The sequence below is a fragment of the Rhinolophus ferrumequinum genome, chromosome 8, assembly GCF_004115265.2.
Source record: "Rhinolophus ferrumequinum isolate MPI-CBG mRhiFer1 chromosome 8, mRhiFer1_v1.p, whole genome shotgun sequence".
NCBI classification, from domain to species: domain Eukaryota; kingdom Metazoa; phylum Chordata; class Mammalia; order Chiroptera; family Rhinolophidae; genus Rhinolophus; species Rhinolophus ferrumequinum.
The window spans coordinates 47,203,532-47,226,356 of NC_046291.1; the positions used below are offsets into that span (position 1 = coordinate 47,203,532).

Below are 22,825 nucleotides of genomic sequence, written 5' to 3' on the forward strand. Positions count from 1 at the left end.
GACATTTCTCTATATGTTTTTTTTTTCATTTTAGCCCATGAATCAATTTTGCATGAGAGGATTGAACAGCAGATTGAGGTGGAGATGAAAGGTATTGTTATATTGAATGTGAGATTTAAGTAGAAATTCTGAAGGATTAATAGAATCCTTGAGCTGCCTTCTTTAGTATTATTGAGAAAAATGACATAGATGTACAAATATATCTCTCAGAGTATATATTACTATGTCGCATGCCTGGTTTAGTATGCTGATGGTTACATGCATTTCACAGTAATTTGTTTTATGGTAATTTAAAATCTTGTATTTAAAATTTATCGGTCATATTCAACTTCATGTTTGCAGTCATTTTCAAAAGTGGGTATTAGATAACGTTGGTATACTGAATGCATGAAATCATGTAGTAGAAGTTTGTTTTCAAAGTCAGTGAATTAAATTGAATAATAGACAATAACCTAGCTGTCATTCTCAGAATGAGATGTCATGAATGAATTATCATTGAAATGCTACTTTATTTAGGGTGTGTGGAAATGTTACATTCCCATTCTGGTTTACACTTCATGCACATATATCATTTTAACATGGATATGTCTCTTACACTGGCTTGCAGATAGCTGCCTTATGGGATCCTTATTGCCTGCTTTTCTTTGCATAACATTGTGACTTTATGGCTGTATTAGTTCGAATAAACGCCTTCTCATTTTATTTTATCTAATTATTTACGGCTATAGTTCTTGTATATATATTTAAAATAGTTAATTACAAAAATATAATAATTTAATCTACAATCAAAAGGACCAGAAAGGGCGTTTATTCCACTCTCTGCAAGTCAGGTAAGACTTTCCTCTTAGCCATCAAAGGAACAAAGCCTTCCTGCTCTCAAAACAAATATGCACAGGAACATGTTATTTTGAAATGCATTTTTGCTTGTTCAAGAAGAAATTTCAACAGTTTGAAGAAAAGACCAGACAACGAACGATTTTCGTGTCAGAATCTTTTAAACAGAGCATGGTGTTGCGTTTATTCGAACAAATATGGTGAGTGAAACTTTTTATGGATTTGTGAGAATCTGTAGCATGCATTTTATTTCATTTCTGATTTTGCAATTTCATTTATTTTCAACTTTTTCAAATACTGTGGAAAATAGTAAAATGCTTTATAATTTAATTTTTTTACAGAATTATTCTCTGAGGGGGAATCTGAACATTCAGAAAGAGATACACGTGATGCCTTTTCAGATTCTGAAGACATAGACCAAAGCTCCGTGGCTGCTAAAAGATATGCAAGTAGAATATTATCTACAAGCTCCTGGCCTGACTATTTCAAGCCTTCTTTTACCCAAAAACTTATGTTTAAATATGTTTTAGAGGGTGAACCTGCTGTTTTTACCTGTAGTTTAATTGCCTGTCCAACTCCAGAAATGACTTGGTTTCATAACAATCGGCCTATCCCAACAGGTTTTCGACGGGTTATAAAAACTGAGAGTGATTTACATGAGCACTCTTCCAGCTTAGAGATCAAAAGGGTCCAAGGCAGAGATTCTGGAATTTATAGATTATTAGCAATTAACAGTGAAGGGTCTGCTGAATCAACTGCATCATTGCTTGTTATCCAAAAAGGGCAAGATGAGAAATATTTAGAATTTCTGAAAAGGGCAGAACAGACAAATGAAAACGTGGAGACTTTAGTTGAAAGGAAAGAAGACAGGATAAAGGTTGACCTGAGGTTTACTGGCTCTCCCTTTAACAAAAAACAGGATGTGGAACAAAAGGGAATGATGCGAACTATACACTTTAAGACAGTAAGTCCTGGCAAGAAAACAGATTTGATGTATGATGAAGAGTATTTAGAAAGTAAATCTGACTTAAGAGGATGGCTTAATATAGGTGAAAAGTTCCTGGATGAGGAGACCAAAATGAAGTTACAACGTTTACGGGAGGCTCGAAAAATGTTAATGGAGAAAAAAAAATTGTCTGCTTTAGATATGTCATCTGAACTAAGCTCAAGAACTTTAAGAAGTGAAACTAGTGATAAAGATATTGTGTTCTCTAGAGAGGAAATAAAAAGCAGGTCTCTATGTGATCTACCTGAAAATAGGGGTAAGGTAGCTCATTCAACTGAGGGTATTGTCCAAAATCCACATGCCTTTCCTAATCAAATGGATCAAAATATAGATTCTGGAAATTTTCCCACAAGCTTTCAAACTACTATTGATGAGGAAATTCCCAAGACTGAAATAAGAATGAGCCAAGAAGCATTTCTAAGAGAAAGTCTACCAAAAGACCATTTATATAGTAGGATTCTAGCAAATGAGACTACCCAAGCAAGAGGACAACTTGAAGAAATTATGACCAAAACTGAAATTGCAGCGTCATCAGAATGTATCACTAATGTACGGAAGAACAAGGAAACATATGAGACTCCTGCAGAGGTATCTCAAGTTATTATACCACGTGCCAGTGAATCTTTTGGTACATTTACAAATATTAAAGGAAATGAAGAAACAGATAGTGAAAGAACAAGAAAGGATGATTTGAGAGAATTACAACACTCTACTTCTACAAGAGTTGATGAATTCAAAACTGAACAGGAAGAAAAAAATGCAAGATTTTTTGAAAATACTTTCCAAAAACGTCTGCAACGTTGCCCACCTTCATTTCTTCAAGAAATTGAATCTCAAGAAGTTTATGAAGGTGACAGTTGTAAGTTTGTGTGTCATTTTCAAGGATATCCCCAACCCATAGTGACGTGGTATAACAATGATATACCAATCCCACATAATCGAGGCTTTATCATTCATACCTCTGAAAACTATTCAACATTAACTTTTTCTTCTGTTCTTCTTCAAGACGAAGGTTCTATTACCTGTGTGCTGTTTAACCAATATGGAGCAGTAAAAACAACTGGTATACTAAAAGTGAAAGCAAAACAATGGCATGGTAGCAAAGTACACAAAGTCCCAATGTTGCATGACTACACTGATGAGGAAGAAGAGCTGGCATTGGTGTTTGACCAAGCAGAAGACATTTATCCATCTTTGAGGCAAGAAGGCCACGCAAATCTCCCTATGTTACAAACTAACCCACCAGTTCCTCCCTCTGCAGATACAGAATTGCTTTCCTTTCCTGTTGAAATTCAGATAACAGCAGCAACTCCTACCCCAGAACAGGATAAAGAGTCAAGAGAATTGTTTCAGTTTGAAGAGTTGGAACCTAAAGCAACTCCTCGAAATGAGGCTACTCAGTCACCAAAACACAAATTTATATTTTCATCTGATATTACTAATGAGCCGCCAAAAATATTAAAAGAAATGCCAAAGCATTCCAGGTGTAGAGAAGGGGATTTCATTATACTTGAATGTTTACTATCTGGTGAGCCTAAGCCAATTGTAACATGGTTTCAAAATGGAGTCCTTTTAAAGCAGAACCAAAAGTTTCAGTTTGAAGAAGTTGATTGTAGCCACAGATTATATGTTAACGGTGTTAATCCTCAAGATTCTGGAAAATATAAATGTGTTGCTGAAAACAATTCAGGAATAGTTGAGAGTGTTTCAGATCTAATAGTGGAACCTGTCACTCATGGGGAATATAGTCAAGTAGAAAATATTGGTGGAATTTATGAAAAGTATTCCAAAGATCAACAAATTCAGGGAGAATCTATAAGGGCACATTTTTATGATTATCCCACTGGTCCTTTTACTTCCGAATCTTATGTGAAAGAATATTGTATAAGGGAATATTTTCAAAACCTTGAGACAACTGAGCAGATACCCCAGAAAGGTCATGTTCATTGCACATCTTCTAGAGAAAAACTACCTAGATTTATGCAGGTGGCTTCTAGGTCCATAAAAACCAACAGGCCTATCAGGGCTGAATATATACAATGTCAGGATGAAGGGAAAGAAGGACGTGTAAATGAAAAATCAAAGCTGCACCAAGCAGAAGGTACTCTTTATCCATTTGTTGATTTCAGTGACATTAAAATTAGAAAAGAGGTCAGAAATGATTTTGGAAAACTTGGTGAACCAGAAAGGGTAAATGTACAAGAATATTCCCAAAGTGACCATTTCTCAAATATCCACTCTGAGAAAACTTTTGATAGTTACGACACAAAAGACTCAGCTTTCATTGTATATGAAGAACCCCTTGGTGAAGAGAGATACTACCCAAGAAGAAAGGTGAAGCATAGAATCATTGAATTTGAAAAGTTACAACATGTAGAAAAAGAAGTTCTAGAAAAAAGACCTACCAGGAAATCATTTGTTAATACTCCTCTAAAGAAGTCTGATGACATTGACTTTCCACTAAATCAAAGAGAATCAAGATCAAGTAACCTAAAGGAGAACATGTATCAGGCAGAGAAAATGTCTCCAAACATTGAACCAGCTTCATCTAACATCATAATGAATTTAAAGTTGCTTTCTTCTCAAACTCACAAGGAATGTGAAGTACAAGAGAGGGAACAACAGAAAGACATAGGTTTTATAAAGCAATCTACAATTTCTGAAAGGGCTGAACAAGAAGCGCCTATTATATTTGACCTAAAGCAATTTCACTCTCAAATAGAAAATCCAGATTTAAAATTCCAAGAATTAGATAGTGATCAACCAGAAGATGCTTATTTTAAAATCCAACCTCCTGCTTCTGAATCAACTGAGTATGCTGAGAACATTGTATTTGATCTAAAACAAATGTATTCTCATATGGGAGATCCAGCTAAGGAGTTCAGTGGGCCAGAAACTAGGCAACAGCAGAAAATGCCTTATCAAGAAGAAATTCCTAGTCCTGAAATATTAGAATCTGATACACAGAATACCTCTCAAAGTGTGCAAAACAACGTATTTACCAATCAAGAAATCTCATCCAGTCAGGAGTTTTCAAGTAGGTCTGTGATGGAGAAAAGTTGTATTGATGAAAAGACCTTTTATTTGGAAAAAGAAGTCCAACAGGAACAAACTCTGGAAACTGTAAACATTGATCGTTCTCTTAAACTCTTTCCTGAAGAAATCCATAGTGAATCAAGTGCCCTACTACAAACCTCATCTGTAGATGCAGATGTAGGAGAAACTGCTCCTTCTGAGAAAAAACGTTCTTTAGAAAATGGAGATCAAAGTTTCATTTCACTTTTGAAAAAAGCAGCCAGTGAGGAAAAGTTTTTAGAGGTTTGTGAAATGGAGAAAGAACACATGTTGGAACCTGAGTTGGTATCATTTCAAAAACAGGATGGAGGGACACAGGGTTTTGCTACTGGAATTTTGAGAGACCACAAAGGTGACGCTCAGGAGGCAGACACACTCCACAGGAAACTCACCCCATGCCAGTGCTTTCCATTCTTGATGACCGACGAACAGCAGACTCTAAATGAACAGATAAATGAAAACATTGATGTTTCTGAAGAAGAAAAATGTTATGAAGAAGTTCAAGTTCAAAATGAAACTCCTTTCTTTACTACTAAAGGAGAAAAGATAGAAACTTGTTTTTCTGAAAACCTTCCTAAATTGGACGAGGCACCTACAATGGAAGCAATGGAATCTGAGTTCTCCCTAACACAATATTTACTTGCTGCTGGAAAGCATGAAGTTCCAGAAACTAAAGACACAAAAGACAAGGCAAAACTTGTCCAGAGTGAATCAATCACATCTATGGAGGTTGAAGAAGTAACTTTCAACACTGTGTATGAATATTACAATCAACAACAGGAATCAGTAGGCCGCCCATTATCTCCTGAATCTGATATTTCAATTGATGTGGGCAGTACAACCAGCGAAGAAATCTCTGAGTTAGATCAATTTTATACACCACCATCCTCTGTTGAACATTTTGAAACTCCAAAGTCTCCTGATTTATATTTTACTCTATTAGATACAGCTAACCAATCTTCAACAATTTCAGGAGGTGAGACTGTTCAAAGAATTGCACATTTAGAGGAAGCTGTTGAAAGATACTCAACACCTTCTGAAGGCGAGATAGAAGAAAGATATTCCACACCCCCAGGGGAGACTCTAGAGAGATATTCCACACCCCCAGGGGAGACTCTAGAGAGATATTCCACACCCCCAGGAGAGACTCTAGAGAGATATTCCACACCCCCAGGGGAGACTCTAGAGAGATACTCTACACCTCCAGGGGAGACTCTAGAGAGATATTCCACACCCCCAGGGGAGACTCTAGAGAGATATTCTACACCTTTAGGAGAAGAGATAGTTGAAAGAAGAGGACCAAACCCCAGTGTTAAAAGGTACCCATCAAAAATAGAAAGGGAGGACAGTACGCCAAATGAGCATTTTCATACACCTACAGGAGAAAGAAATTCAGCTTATGAAATCTGGCGTTCTGATTCATTTGGCACACCCAATGAAGCCATCGAACCAAAAGACAATGAAATGCCTCCATCTTTTATTGAACCTCTGACCAAAAGGAAGATATATGAAAATACAACATTAGGCTTCATTGTTGAAGTTGAGGGCATTCCAGTTCCTGGTGTGAAATGGTATAGAAATAAATCTTTGCTAGAGCCAGATGAAAGAATCAAAATAGAAAGGGTGGGTAATGTGTGCTCTTTGGAAATTTCTAACATTCAAAAAAGAGATGGGGGAGAGTACATGTGCCATGCTGTAAACATCATAGGGGAAGCGAAGAGCTTTGCGAATGTAGACATAGTACCCCAAAAAGAAAGAGCAGTGGCACTCCCACCTCCAGTAACACATCAGCATGTCATGGAGTTTGATTTGGAAAATACTTCCTCATCAAGAACACCTTCTCCTCAAGAAATTGTCTTGGAAGTTGAATTAAGTGAAAAAGATGTCAAAGAATTTGAGAAGCAAGTGAAAATAGTCACAGTTCCTGAATTTACTCCCGATCATAAAAGTATGATTGTGAGTCTAGATGTTCTTCCATTGAATTTAGCAGATCCAAATATGGCGTCGAGGGGAGAAGAAGACAAAGATTTAAAAATTGATTTAGAAGTATTTGAAATGCCTCCTCGCTTTATAATGCCTATTTGTGATTTTAAAGTACCAGAAAATTCAGATGCTGTGTTCAAATGTTCAGTCATAGGCATCCCTAGTCCCGAAGTTAAATGGTATAAAGAATATATGTGTATTGAGCCAGATAATGTTAAATATGTGATTAGTGAGGAGAACAGAACTCACATCCTTAAAATTCGAAATGTCTGTCTTTCTGATAGTGCAACATACAGGTGCAGAGCTGTGAATTGTGTAGGAGAGGCTATCTGTCGGGGATTTCTCACCATGGGAGATTCCACAGCAGTTGCTATGGTACCAAAGAAAAGTAAAGTGACTTTAAGCAGTTTGAGTGAAGAATTAGTCTTAAAGAGCAAATACTCAGACAGCTTTTTTGACTTTCAGGTAGTGGAAGGGCCTCCCAGGTTTATCAAAGGTGTTTCTGACTGTTACGCACCATTAGGCACAACAGCTTATTTCCAGTGTTTAGTTCGTGGTTCTCCAAGACCCACAGTTTACTGGTACAAAGATGGGAAATTGATGCAAGGAGCAAGGTTCAGTGCTGAGGAAAGTGGCATAGGATTCCACAACTTATTCATAAAAAACTTGGTAAAAGATGACGAAGGTGAATACAGGTGTGTAGCTACAAACAAATCAGGAATGGCCGAGACCTGTGCAGCACTCACCCTAATTTAAAGTTTCTTGTACAATGTTTTAATGCCTCAATAATTATTACAATTGATTTGAGTGCTTTCATATTTTCCAAATTATGTAGATCTAATAAATTTCCAAGTATGTCAATTCTTTTTGAACATATTACATTGAAGACCCTTGGGAAAACAGTTTCTCCATGTAGACATCTCACGTTTGTAATACATGTAAATATTCTGTTGTCTAAACTGTGGAATCATCACTTGTGTTAATGATGCTGTGAAAAATCAAGCACAATTAAATATCTCTTTGGCTACCTAATTGTTTGTATTTCTACTTTACTCTCATTCCTCTTCCTCAAAGTGTTTCAGCTGAATGCATTCTTTTAGCAGACAAGCTATGTATGTAAAGTAAAAGGTAAAATGGAAGACCATGTCAGATGACCACAGAGACAAACTGGTAAGGGAAAATCTCCTCTGTGCTCTGAGTATAAGTCCTTTTTGAAATTATAACCCTTTTGCAGCTGAATCTATGCTTATTTACTTGAACCTAGAATAGACAAAACAAACAACAGAAACCAGTTTTGCCCAACTGGTAACTAACGCTATATCCGTTTGATATTGCGATCTTAATATATTTTGGGGGGTCTTTTTAACATATTTTTATATTAATATCTCTCTTAGTGTTTTAACTCTTGCTGGTATTGAAGGGACCAGTGGTGCTCTCTGTTTGGATAGAGTTCATCTGGACATTTGCATAATGTGCAAATAAAGATCTTTCCACTTTTGGAAATACCTCATTTTCTCAATTTTCGAGACAGCATCAAGTCCGAGATGCATCATTAATTTAATATTTGCCTGGGGAAAAAAGAAGCTACCATGTTACGTTTATATATAGATTTTAAACTGCAGTCCAATTTCAGAATCTTTAGAAAAAAGAAGTGGAACATTTTTAGACGGAAACATTATGGTAATTTGTATTTCAGATTATATACAAATAACAAGATAATAAGCTTTCCCATCATTTTCACTGAATTTCATTTTTAAAACTAATTGGAAATTAATAAGCATTCAAATTCAAGATTTATATAAGTTTCTAAAGTGACTTTTTTGTTTTTCACAATTAGAATTATAATACATTCACAAAATCCTTAGCATTGTACCTATGTACCAATGTCAACATAAATCTTCTCATGTAAGTTGTAATAAGTATAGAAAAATTCAGGGTTTTTTTTTAATCTGAAAATGAGGGGTTGGACCAAAAGTCCGTATAGGCGATCATTCAATTCTATGTGTCATCCCATATAACTTTTCTGAACATAATTTAGAATAAATTTTACTTTTGCAACAGATGGTGAGACAAAAAATAGAATATAGTAATGAAATTATGAATCTTCCCTCCCCCAACTCTTAAATTACGCAGTTATCTAATAGCTATATTTGTCACTTGCACTGAATAATTTTTAAGTATCATGATTGTATTAAACATATTAATTTTAATTCTAAAAAATTAAACATTTAAACTTAATTTTCAAAAGAATTTATATATACAGTTATATTTATGATGTTTATTTCATCTATTACCTTTTTACTCCCACAGTGAAAATTCCCTAAAAGCCTTCCAAATTAAAACAGCAGTTGGGAATATGCGCAGAACATAGAGCAGTCAGTCTTATACCCCCATCCCACCCCTCACCTCCACACAACCCCCAAAATTTTGTTTTACTTGTGTGATGTCAATTTAACTCATGAAGATAGATACACAATTGTGGAACAATCATTTCTGTTTCAACCAGTGAGTACAGAATATCTGTGATAATAATCATAAATATAATACTGTGTGTGCCAAAAAAAGGTATACGCATAGCTTGTATTCATCTTTTGTTATCGGTATACATTATTACAATTTTAATACAGTTTTTTTCATTTCTTAAAATGTGTATACATTTTTTTTGGCACCCTCTGTATATCACATCCTAAATCCCTGAAATAAAATTAATTCTATAGTTTGGGGACTTAAGGATTTATTCTTTTAGTCACATAATGGGGTTTAAGTAAATTAGAAATTCAGATATTTAGGAGGAAGAAAGGAAAAAAAAAAGAAAAAAGTTTTAGTGCCTTATTGGATTTGCAGGAAGGGCTGAAAATATATACTTTTATTCATAAAAGAAAGAGGGCTTTATTTGATTTTGCTTATTAGAATTCTGTTAGTCTTAAATGCATTATACTTGAGGATATACAGAATAACAATGAATGAAAGAAAAGTAAGCGTTGCTCACATTTGGCTTATTTATTAATTGTTGTAGATAATGAAATTGAATTTTTTTAAATTTTCCGATTCAATGGTACATAACTTAAAAGCCTGAAATATTAATTTATCTGATGCTGAATAAAGAATTCATTGTATTACACATAGTAGAGTTTAGACATAATTATTAGCTGCTAATACTCCGTATATTCTTAATTACACTTTTCATGTTTCAGCATATTTGTATTCAATTAACTATCTTTTTATGGTACATTATGTTTAGAAGTAAGGGAAAATATTTCAAGATATTAGTGAGTAGGAGTATTGAACTACATTCATGTTCTTTCCCTTTTCCGATGTTTTGGCAGTTTAAGTAAAGGGAAAGCTGCCATGAGTAATGCATTGTAGATTAAATGTGAAGTTAAGTGGCCACAATTAGTGTATGAAATGAATCAGTGATTTTATGGCTACTAATTGAAATAATAAATGAGTATGGATTCTATATGCTACAGATAAGTCTTACCATTATTTTTATAGCAAATAGATACTAGAATATTGCCTTCTAATGCTTATACATTAGGACAGAAAAGAATTAAAGCGTAAGACTATTCCATGTGATCCAAGTGGAGTGGACTACTAAAATAATAAAGCTGCATCTTAATAAGGCAATAAAACCATTAACAGGGCTGTTCTACATACCTAACAGATTTAATGAGAAACCTAGCTCTTTGTTATCAAATGACAAGTCTTTCATCCTGTCATCCATGCTATTGCTTAAAAAGTGTCTGTTATTCACTGCTTTGTTTTTCTGTTCTATTAATGGTGTATAGGTATTTCTTGTACAATAAAATATAATCAAGTTTCTTTGTTCAAGCTGAAGTTTTATTTAAAATGTGAAGGGAAAAAAAAAGAAAATGGTTGTTGAAAATGCTGATAAGGATATGGTGCTCCGCCAGCCTATCCAAGGACAGGGTAACATACAACATCTGACAATTACGTTCGCAAACTTTCCACTGTGCACTTACATGGTGGAAAGTTCACTGACTTAATTGTCTGACCTCATACAGTACTGAAGTGCTGGTAGAATTTCACAGTAGCTTAGTTTTAGATTATCTGTGCCCAAATTATGTAGAGATTCTCAGTGTGTGAACTCGGTTCTGGGTGCACACCTTTACTGACCATGAACAAGGACTCCTGCTCCTTGGTCATAGCCAATCCGTTGGGCCCAAAGTTCTTTGCATAGCACCCTTTACAATAGATTTCCCCTTCTTTCTCACTCAGAGCTCTTGATTCTTCCCACACTTGGCACATTGGAAACAGTTTTTGTGGCAGGGCTTTGTCATTCCAATGATCTTCTCAGCAGCATTAACGGAATTCCCACATCTGGAACACTTCTCAGCACATCCATATTTCTGATCAAATTTATGAGTACAGTAGTACCTCGGATTTTGAATGTCTCCGTTGACGAACATTTCGGTTTACGAATGCCGTAAACCTGGAAATAAATGCTTCAGTTTTCAAACACGCCTCAGAAGTCAAACATGTCATGCGGCTTCTGCTGAGTGCAAGATCCTGAGGCCTAGCTGTTGGCTATTTTCGAATGTTTCAGAACTCAAACGGCCTTCCGGAACGGATTACGTTAAAAAATCGAGGTACCACTGTATTTGGATTTGTTGCAAGCCTGTGAAGTTGAACACTCTCTGAGTATGTATGGCCTGGTTGAACAATCTCTTGCCATGATCCATAGTGAGCATGCCAGCATTCTGGCCATAACCATAGCATTTTGGCCCATACTTCTTTCCATAGCAGGATTTGTAGTAGATCTCTTTATCATGAATTGTCACTTTTGTGCTATCTAAATTTTTCCTGCAAACCATGCACAGAAAGCAGCAGTGGGGGAAACTTCTCCCATCACACTATACTTCTTCCTCATGATACAGGGTCCTGCTGCAGGCCCCAGACTTGTTCCCACATCCCCAGAGGAGCATTTTGATTCTGGAGGCAGGCCTTCGCACCATGGACAGAGCTAAGGGGGGTGGACTATGAAGGGAGTCAGGAAGCCACAGTCAAGTTTTTCATGTTGGAGATGTTTTCTCTCATTTCTGATCTTCCCATTTTCTTGACTAACTTGATTTGACTTCAGTCATATTTTGAAAGCTTTGCTGAAATACTGTGGCAGTTTACACAGGCAAAAGGTGGCCTATATTTCTAGTCACTGAAAACAGTATTTCTCTTACAAATTCAAATTAAACATTCCTGTAGTTTTTGACGTTCAATATTATTTTATATTAGTTTCAAGTGTATAGCATAGTGGGTAGACATGTATATAAATTTAGTAAGTGATCCCTCTAACTAATACCGCCTGGCACTATATATGCTTATTACTGTATTATTGATTATATCCCTATGCTTTACATCCCTAGGACTATTTTGTAACTACAAATTTATATTTCTTAATACCTTCACCTTTTTCACCCTGACCTCAACACATTCCCATCTATCACCCTGATAGATCCAATACCTCTCTGGCACCATACCTAGTTATTACAATATTATTGACTATATTCCTTATGCTACACCCTACATCCCCATGACTACTGTGTAACAACCAATTTGTTCTTCTTAATCCCTTCCCCTTTTCATCCAGCCCTAACCCCCCTCCCATCTTAAAGGGGTCCCTCTAACATTCCTTGTAATACTGGTTTGGTGGTGATGAACTCTTTTAGCTTTTTCTTGTCTGGGAAGGTCTTTATCTGTCCTTCAATTCTAAATGATCGCTTTGCTGGGTAGAGTCATCTTAGTTGTAGGTCCTTACTTTTCATAGCCCCATATTTTTTAATAGTGACTTCAGTTTATAAGTAGTAACTAGAATACAGATGTTTTATTTTGGAAATAATCACTCTCCATTTTGATAATGACATTTTTAAACTCAGTAAATTCTAAATGTAAATAATTCTGGATCTTTTTAGAAATTGATTTACATAATCCTGGATTCCTTTATTATAAATATTTAGCCAGCAGTTTCTCAAACTTTAGAATTGGGGCTATATCACAAAAGAAAACTCGTAAGAACATCTTTAAAATTTATAAATTCTAACACTAGTGAAGTGGATTGAAAGTTGCATTAGTACAGTATTTATAATCATATAATGTGATATAATAAACTAAGGTTAAACATTTAGAAATGTGCTTTTTGATAAGTTAAGCTCAAGATAATCTAATGGTTTCAGGAATAAAGCAGAAGACCATCAGTTGGTGTATAATTCTTTGACTTTTATTTTTTCTGTTGAATAAAATTGATAGTAAAATAATCATCATTTTTCCCCATACAGAGTTTTCTAGTTATCTTCTGTCTGCTGAGGAAGAAGGACACCAAACCTCTAGCTCTGACCTTCAGTTATCTAATAGAAATGAAACACTTGAACTTTTTTCTGAACCTCCAGTTCATTCAACTAAATTCAATTCCCAAAAGGAAGGCAGTGCCCCAGTTTTCATCAAAGAAGTGTCAAATGCTGAAATAAGCCTAGGGGATGTGGCTAAACTGTCTGTTACTGTCACTGGCATTCCCAAGCCTAAAATTCAGTGGTTCTTTAATGGAGTAATGTTAATGCCTTCTGCTGACTACAAATTTGTTTTTGACGGTAATGATCATAGCTTGATCATTCTGTTCACAAAACTGGAGGATGAGGGAGAGTATACATGTATTGCCAGTAATGAGTACGGACAGACAGTATGTCGTGCTTATATAAAAATAAATGCCAAAGGGAAGGAGCACAAAGAGACTGAACCAGAATCAGCAGTGGAGAAATACCTGGAAAAGCTTGAAGGTCCTTATCCTCCTTCCTTCCTTAAGGAGTTAAAACCAATTCGCTGTGCTCAGGGACTCCCTGCCATTTTTGAGTACATGGTGATTGGAGAGCCTGCACCCACTGTTTTGTGGTTCAAAGACAACAAGCAGCTTTGCACCAATGTTTATTACACTATCATTCATAATCCTGATGGTTCTGGGACATTCATCGTCAATGACCCTCAGAGGGAAGATAGTGGCCTCTATGTCTGTAAAGCAGAGAACGTGTGGGGTGAGTCCACCTGTGCTGCGGAGCTGTCTGTTCTGGAAGACACAGACATGACTAATGCCCCCTGCAAAGCAAAGTCCACACCAGATGCGCCTAAAGATTTTCCACAGGTATCGTTAAAGGGCCCTGCAGTTGAGGCATTTGAGTCAGAACCGGAAATTGCCGCTTTCGTAAAGGACACCATTTTGAAAGCTGCTGTAGTTGCAGAAGAAAAACGACAGCTTTCTCATGAGCATATTGTTGAAACAAATGAACTGAACAGTCAAGTTACCTTAGAAGCTGAGCAGGATATGCCCACTCCTGAAAGCACCAGGGAGCTTCCTCCCTTCAGTGGCACTCTTCCTATTCAGCCTGTCAAGGAACCACCTCCCATTTTACAGCTGCAGGCTGTCCAATCCCAGAAAACCCTCCCCAAAGAAGATATTCTAATGCTTCAAGAGCCCGTGTCACAGGCGGTTCTATCAGATACTGAAAAAATATTCCCAAATCCCATCTCCATAGAAGAAGTTAGTTCATTAACAGTTGAGCCTCTGAAAACTTTATTAACTGAAACTGACGGGAGTTATCCACAGTCTTTAACAGAAGAACCTCTAGCATCTGTGGCCAAAGAAGTACTTTTACCAAAAGAAAAGACAGTATCTTCAGTGGACAAAGAGCAAATAGGGACTCTTCCAAAGCAGGAGGCACAAAGCGCTCTCATCCTGAGTCAGCACTTAGCAGAGGGACATGTAGAAAGTTTCAAGGGTCCTGAAATTGTGGGCTCTGAGGTAAACTGTGAGCCCCAGGTCCTTTCAGAACACGTGTGCATAGAAGAAGGTGCAATTTTGATGGAAAATGCGGATCACCTGAAAAGTACAGGGCAAGATTTTGCGGACAGGACTGAGGAAGGCAAGTCCTTAAGTTTTCCACTAGCATGTGAGGAAAAGCAGGTACTGCTTAAGGAAGAGCATTCTGACAACTTGGCAATGCCCTCTAACCAAATCACTGAGTGTAAGAAAGAGCCCATGGCAATAAAGGGCTTGCCTGAAGTGCAGGGAAGTGACATTCTTTCTAAGGAAAGTTTGCTGCCTGGTAGTCCAGAAGAGCAAAGATTAAACCTGAAAACCCAGATCCGTAGGGCTTTGCAAGCAGCAGTGGCCAGTGAGCAAACGAGTCTTTTCTCCGAGTGGTTAAGAAACATTGAAAAGGTGGAGGTCAAGGCCATAAACTTCACTCAAGAGCCCAAACGCGTTATGTGCACCTACCTTATTACCTCAGTGAAGTCTCTAACAGAAGAATTCACCATCGCTATTGAAGGCATTGATCCTCAGATGGCTGACTTGAAAACTGAATTTAAGGATGCTTTGTGCTCTATTATATGTGAGGAGAGAACGATCTTAACAGCCGAGGATCCGAGAATTCAGACAGGAGCCAAAATAGACTTGCAGGAAGAAATGGATTCTTTTTCAGATTCACAGATGGTTGAAGCAACCACTGAACCAGAAATCGAATCTAAATATTTTGTCTCAACACAAGAGGTCAGTTATGTTCATGTAGAAAGTCAGGTCAAAGCTGTGGATACCACAACTGTCCCTGATGGGGTTGGTATAGCTGCTATCTCTGATGAAAAACAGGATGAGTTACGGAAACCATCCGAGGAAAAAGACAAGGCCTCTGAAAGCGGTTCTGAGGAGGCTAGTAGTGTAGAGATACAGGAAGCTGAGGGCAGCTTCATCAAAGAGGATGGTCCTGTTATACATCAGCCCTTGGTGGACACTATTGCCGAGGAAGGAGACGTCGTAAAATTCTCGTCATCCATAACAAATGCCACAGAGGTGACTTGGTATTTTGAGAGTAAACTGGTGCCTTCAGATGAAAAGTTCAAGTGTTTACAAGATCAAAATACATACATGTTAGTTATCGGCAAAGTAAATACAGAAGAACATCAAGGACAGTATACCTGTGAGGCTGTGAATGACAACGGAAAAAAAGCAACTTCGGCAAAACTCACTGTAGTCAAAAGAGGTTGGATTTTAAGGATTAAATGGATCAGCTTTAACATTCACTGGGTTGTAGTGTTTAGGTCTGATCACTGAATTTCCACTTATCTGCCACTGCCAGAGTGCAGTTGATTTCGAGTAAGAATGAAGTCACGGACATCATCATGGTTATTAATTCTTCTGTTCCCAAACCGCCATATTGGATAATATGGGAGATCTACGTTACTATTTGCTTTTCAAATAAAACATGTTTTCATGTTTCGTAATACCAATACATATGCATTTTAGATTATTTTTATATGAAAATACTTTAATAACATGTAATCAAAAGCTGTCAGTGAACACCTAGCCACTCCAAAATTGCCCGTCTCATCCCTAAATTCAAAATAACCATGATTAATTGTCCACTTATGTTTCTTGTTTCTATTTCATTTTTGCCGTTGTTTCACTTATCACTTTATACAATATATCACGTTTTTTCACATTATTTTCAGTGTTCCTAGTCAGCATGGTATATTTAAAGGATACATGTTATGCATGGAAACCAATAGCATCACATTTTAATTTTTTTTTTCACAATTCACTGCAAAATAATGATTGCATATGTTGAAAGCTGCTTATTGTCTTCTTTTGCCTTCAATGGTCTTTCTCATTTTCCAGTCACTTGTCTTAAACTGCTGCAGTCCTTCTCACCAATTTCAACTGTTTCACTTCATTAACGGAAACAAAAGTTAGAAGGAAAAGAAAAATGTGTTGTGCCTGATAAGGAGGTGTGCTAACGCACTCTGCTTCCCTTTACAGCTGCCCCAGTGATCAAGAGGAGAATCGAGCCCCTTGAAGTAGCTCTGGGCCACCTAGCCAAATTCACCTGTGAGATAGAAAGTGCCCCCAATGTCCGATTCCAGTGGTTTAAAGCCGGCCGAGAAATTTACGAGAGTGACAAGTGTTCCATTCGATCTTCACATTACATCTCCAGCCTGGAAATCCTGAGAACCCAGGTTGTTGACTGCGGCGAGTACACCTGCAAAGCTTCCAATGAGTATGGCAGTGTCAGCTGTACTGCCACACTAACTGTGACAGGTAAATGACATACACTGAATCAGATGCTATCATCTCATTTCATATTGTTGCCTAATTTGTTTTTCATACAGGTTCAAGAAGTGCTTGCCCTAGCAACTGGAGAGACCAGTATCCAAGATGGTAACATGGTCGTTAGGTACTATGTGGGACTAGAAATCATTATTTACAGTCGTATTTCTAACAACAGCTAAAGAGAAAATAAAAATAATTTCTTACTTTGAGACAAATGTTAAGAAATCATATGAGTAGCAGCTCCTGAAAGTTTGGTTTTGAGGGTTTTTGTTTATTTTCTTCTTTTCTTATTTCAATGACCAGCTGGGTGGAAATATCTTGGAAAACTACTAATGGCTTGGCCCTTAATGTAAAAAATTTCAGGACAGTTTGGTGCTACTAAAAAATAAATGATATCCCAATGAATTTAATAATTTGAGACCATTTAACCAATTAAGAACAGAATTATAAACTGAGAAAAGCCAGAGCATAAGATTAACGTTAAACAAATCTTAATATGAGACAGGGAGCTAGCAAAGGACTATAAACTAGGATTATCACCCCAAGCTTTATTAATAATTTAAAAATGAGAGCAACTATACAAATACTCTGTTCCCAATATCTTAATTGACACCCAGGATGACTTTTCAGTAGTTAACACTCAGCAAGTGTTTGAATTTCCTCATTAAAAAAAAAAAAAAAAAAAAAAAACTAGCTCTCTCTCTCTTTCGCTCTCTCTCTTTCTCTCTCTCTCTCACTTTCTTCCCAAGGGAAAATGTGCTTATAAACTATGATTTAAGGTCAGGGATAGGAATAACCCATGTTGTTCAGAGAAGCCATGCACTAATGTCAGAGTGGGACAGTCCCTTGGTCTTCTTTTTCAAAGAGAGAATGAAGGGAAAAGACAAATGCCACACATCTGTTTGCCCTGAAAAAGCCAGGGTTCCATGTAGCTTCCTTGCCTCTTTAAATTTTTTACATATCAGACCATCTGAAACCTAGGCCCATGGTGACCCAACCAGTGGTTTTCACTTTGTGATCAAAGAGTCTCCACGCAATCACATACATGGCTTTATTCTTAATGACACTTTTGGAAATGTGTCTACCCAAATGAGACCAATTCAGCAACGGGACTAATACCTGCGCTTCAAATAGTAAGAGAGAGAAAGGAGGAGGAATTTTTAAAATATCAGAAAGAGATTCCTAACGGCATGTTTCAAAATGCAGAGTGGAAGTGGGAAATTACTGCTTAAATGTTTGGACAAGTTTGGAATGACTTAGGGTTGCATTCAGAGTTGAGCCATGAAGACTTTGCTGGTGGGTGACATGAGGGTTAGAGAGACTTTACAAAACTGCTCAAACTTTTTATCGCATAGTGTTCCTACTCGTCAAGTACATTTTCTTTCTCTTTCTTACATAGTCTTCTACTCAGCCAGAATAAAAGTATCAGCTGAATCACTTATCAAATAATTAAAATAATTAATCAGCTAGTAATAAAGAAAAATCTTTAACAATAGTGAGTTAATGTTGCTAAACAAAGGAGCATTTGTTCTTTCCTTTGATGGAGACATTTAAAGTACTGTCTGCCTCTTCTGTAAAGAACACCTTCATCCTCTCCTGCAACAACTCTTTCATCTTATTAATACATTACACTATTTTCAATAATGTTTCATGTCTATCTAAAGATATAACTCATTTTTTTTCTCTTTCTTGAAATATATCATTACAGCAAGAGCTTTGGTGGGGACAAAATGTAATGCTGAGAACATTTCTTTTACAGAGGCATATCCACCAAGCTTTCTCTCCAGACCTAAGTCAGTTACAACTTTTGTGGGTAAGGCAGCCAAGTTCCTCTGCACAGTGGCAGGGACGCCTGTGATTGAAACCATTTGGCAGAAAGATGGTGCTGCACTGTCACCTTCCCCTAACTGCAAGATTTCTGATGCAGAAAACAAACACATTTTAGAACTCTCAAATCTTACTATTCAAGATAGAGGAGTTTACTCTTGTAAGGCGTCCAACAAGTTTGGAGCCGACATCTGCCAAGCGGAGTTGATCATTGTCGACAAACCACATTTCATTAAAGAATTGGAGCCTGTGCAATCAGCTATCAATAAGAAGGTCCACCTTGAATGCCACGTAGATGAAGACAGAAAAGTCACCATTACATGGAATAAAGATGGGCAAAAGCTGCCACCTGGGAAAGATTATAAGATCTATTTTGAGGATAAAATAGCATCACTTGAGATTCCTCTGGCCAAACTGAAAGATTCAGGAACCTATGTTTGCACAGCTTCAAATGAGGCTGGAAGCAGCTCCTCTTCAGCGACAGTAACTATCAGAGGTAAGAAATGTGTGAATATTATTTTTCACTTCCTTTTCTGAAAGGATGCCTCAGTAGTGATATTTTTGACAAATAATACGGTCAGTGAGGTTTGTTATTAAAATCATTTCATTCAAGCAAACCTTTTGGTTTGGGGAAATCCTGTTATTGTTTGATTTTATTTTTTTAATCTTCTTCAGAAATCACTTACTTTTGTTCTTTTAAGACTGTCTGCCATTAACGAAGTTTGCTTAAAATTTCTTCTAAAGAAGTTCAAGTGTCTAGGAGATCCTTAACTGTTCTTCTTTTATAAAATTGCTCTTTGTGTAAATAGAGTTTGCTTGTTTTGTTTCTTTGTTCATTTTTTAAATCAAGACACTGGGAAAGTGGTTTCGCATCACGGAAACATGGAAAGTTACTGAGAGCACCACGACCTTTTCAGAAATGTCATGCAGATTATTTTATGTGTGTTGTGCCTTTTGTTGTATGTGCCTACGTATCTTTTGTGGAGTTTATGCTTCAGGTGTCTTTTCCTTTTTCTTTTCTTGGTAACTTCATGTAGAGCCACCATCCTTTGTGAAGAAGGTGGATCCCTCCTATTTAATGCTCCCAGGTGAATCAGCACGCCTCCATTGCAAGCTGAAAGGCTCACCTGTGATCCAGGTTACTTGGTTTAAAAATAACAAAGAACTTAATGAGAGTAACACAGTCCGAATGTCTTTTGTCAATTCTGAGGCTATACTTGATATTACGGATGTAAAAGTTGAAGACAGTGGGAGTTACTCATGTGAAGCAGTGAATGACGTTGGCAGTGACAGCTGCAGTGCTGAAATAGTTATCAAAGGTTTGTTTGCTCAGTTATCGTCCATTGTTTCACCAAGAAAAGATTTTCTGTTTAATTGCTCATAACACATGACTTATACAACTTATGCTTTCATGCTTTTGTAGAACCACCTTCTTTCATCAAAACTCTTGAGCCTGCAGATATAGTGAAAGGAACAAATGCCCTTCTTCAGTGTGAAATCTCAGGCACTGGACCATTTGAAATTAGCTGGTTCAAAGATAAGAAGCAAATTCGAAGTAGTAAAAAGTACAGGTTGTTTTCTCAGAAGTCTCTGGTGTCTTTGGAGATCTTTTCTTTTAATAGTGCAGACGTTGGTGAATATGAATGTGTTGTTGCTAATGAAGTTGGGAAGTGTGGCTGCAGTGCAACACACTTGCTGAAAGGTTAGTGCTTGAAAAACTGACATCTCTTCAATAAATTGACAAAATCGCTTTTTTAACTCGTGGAATGCAAACTGGTACTTTCCCTTCTTCTCCTAACCTTTAAAAATACATTTTGCTTGTGGTTTGACCTGGGACCTGGGGAAACAAAGTCAGTGACCTTCATCCAATCTTATCCTGAGACCAGTGTAAATATTTAATCTCTGACAACAAATGCGAATTACATAAAAGGACATTTTGTCAGCGGATAACCATATATCTTCTATGCTTCTTTCTCTTGGATAGAATTGTAATTCTTCTTCAATTTTATTTCTTCTTCTAATTAACCAATACTATGGGATAGCAGTATTGGGCAGGATAAATGTCATCTAGATAAAAACACAAATATATATGGTGTTGAAAATGTTTGGGAATTGATAAGCTTTGTATGCTCTCTTTCTTTGACTAGAACCACCAACCTTTGTAAAGAAAGTAGATGATTTTACTGCACTAGCAGGACAAACTGTTACCTTACAAGCTGCTGTGAGAGGGTCAGAACCCATTTCTGTCACATGGATGAAAGGACAAGAGATCATTAAAGAAGATGGAAAAATCAAAATGAGCTTTTCCAGTGGTGTCGCGGTCTTGATAATCCCTGATGTTCAGATTAGTCTGGGGGGCAAATACACATGCCTGGCTGAAAACGAAGCTGGAAGCCAAACATCTGTTGGGGAATTAATAGTTAAAGGTTCGTGTAGGAACATTTTAACTCTGAATCCACATTTCCACTTAAAAATGAAACGCTGATATGCATTTTGGAATTCTAACTATTTAATGCCATTGTAGAACCTGCCAGAATTGTTGAGAGAGCCGAACTGATCCAGGTGACAGCGGGAGACCCAGCCACACTGGAGTACACAGTCACAGGCACCCCAGAACTCAAGCCCAAATGGTACAAAGATGGGAGACCTCTGGTTGCCAGTAAAAAGTATCGAATAAGTTTTAAAAACAATGTTGCCCAACTCAAATTTTATTCCGCTGAACTACATGACAGTGGCCAATACACATTTGAAATTTCCAATGAAGTGGGCAGCAGCTCTTGCGAGACAACTTTCACTGTATTAGGTTAGTATATTTGGAAGCCTACGCTACATATTCCTTTGAAACCCAACAAGCAACTAAAAATAAAATCACTGAGCACTTCTCCATATTGACCCTTCTTCCCTTTTGTGCCATGAACAGATCGAGACATCGCTCCATTTTTTACCAAACCTCTACGCAACGTGGATAGTGTGGTTAGCAGTATCTGCAGGCTGGACTGCAAAATCGCTGGCTCCCTCCCAATGAGGGTGTCCTGGTTTAAGGATGGTAAAGAAATAGCTTCTTCCGACAGATACAGAATAGCATTTGTGGAAGGCACAGCCTCTTTGGAGATAACCAGAGTAGACATGAATGACGCAGGGAATTTCACTTGCCGAGCCACAAATTCCGTGGGAAGCAAGGACAGCAGTGGAGCCCTGATTGTGCAAGGTTGGCTGGAGACTGCATTTCATTCTTACTCTAGACGATGTTCAGATTACGTCTTCTTCCCTTAGGTCGCGCCTCTTAACTCTTTGAAATTCTTTCTTATACCCCTTCCTTAGAACCACCCAGTTTTGTAACTAAACCTGCATCAAAGGATGTTCTGCCCGGCTCGGCAGTCCGCCTGAAGAGCACCTTCCAAGGGTCTATTCCTCTTACAATCAGATGGTTTAAGGGTGACAAAGAGTTGGTTTCCGGTGGAAGCTGCTATATTACCAAAGATGCTCTAGAAAGTTCCCTGGAACTCTATGCAGTAAAAATCTCCGATTCAGGCACATACACCTGTAAAGTCAGCAACGTTGCCGGAAGTGTGGAGTGCAGTGCAAACTTATTTGTAAAAGGTTTGCCATGTTTTCTTGACATCCTTGTGCTACCATTGTTATAAGGTCTTTCCTCTTCCTCATGTTTCTTAATAACTTCTTTCCTTCCACAGAACCTGCTACATTTGTTGAAAAGTTAGAACCATCACAGCTCTTAAAGAAGGGAGATTCCACCCAGCTAGCCTGCAAAGTAACTGGTACCCCTCCAATTAAAATAACATGGTTTGCAAATGACAGAGAAGTTAAAGAGAGCAACAAACACAAAATGTCTTTTGTGGAGTCCACTGCAGTTCTAAGACTTACAGATGTTGCCATCGAAGACAGTGGTGAATATATGTGTGAGGCCCAAAATGAGGCTGGCAGTGACCACTGTGGTAGCATTTTAATAGTCAAAGGTTTGTGTTCACATTGCCCGT

General features: G+C 37.4%; 1 protein-coding gene and 1 pseudogene across 2 annotated transcripts in view; one reads left to right on the top strand and one right to left on the bottom strand.

Moving 5' to 3' along the window:
* Positions 1–22,825, top strand: part of TTN (titin) — a 271,719-nt gene that overhangs the window by 54,852 nt on the left and 194,042 nt on the right. The window contains exons 45-54 of one of the 2 annotated variants that reach the window (XM_033112268.1): positions 35–91; positions 16,713–16,991; positions 18,763–19,326; positions 19,868–20,149; positions 20,254–20,532; positions 20,978–21,256; positions 21,355–21,633; positions 21,751–22,038; positions 22,152–22,430; positions 22,523–22,804. In XM_033112268.1, the coding sequence (XP_032968159.1) occupies positions 35–91; positions 16,713–16,991; positions 18,763–19,326; positions 19,868–20,149; positions 20,254–20,532; positions 20,978–21,256; positions 21,355–21,633; positions 21,751–22,038; positions 22,152–22,430; positions 22,523–22,804 (2,868 nt within the window). Of the gene's footprint in view, positions 1–34; positions 92–1,175; positions 7,922–16,712; positions 16,992–18,762; positions 19,327–19,867; positions 20,150–20,253; positions 20,533–20,977; positions 21,257–21,354; positions 21,634–21,750; positions 22,039–22,151; positions 22,431–22,522; positions 22,805–22,825 lie in introns of those variants that run through there. The other variant, XM_033112266.1, reaches the window with a different exon arrangement.
* On the bottom strand, positions 10,914–11,844 carry LOC117025915 (cysteine and glycine-rich protein 2-like; annotated as a pseudogene).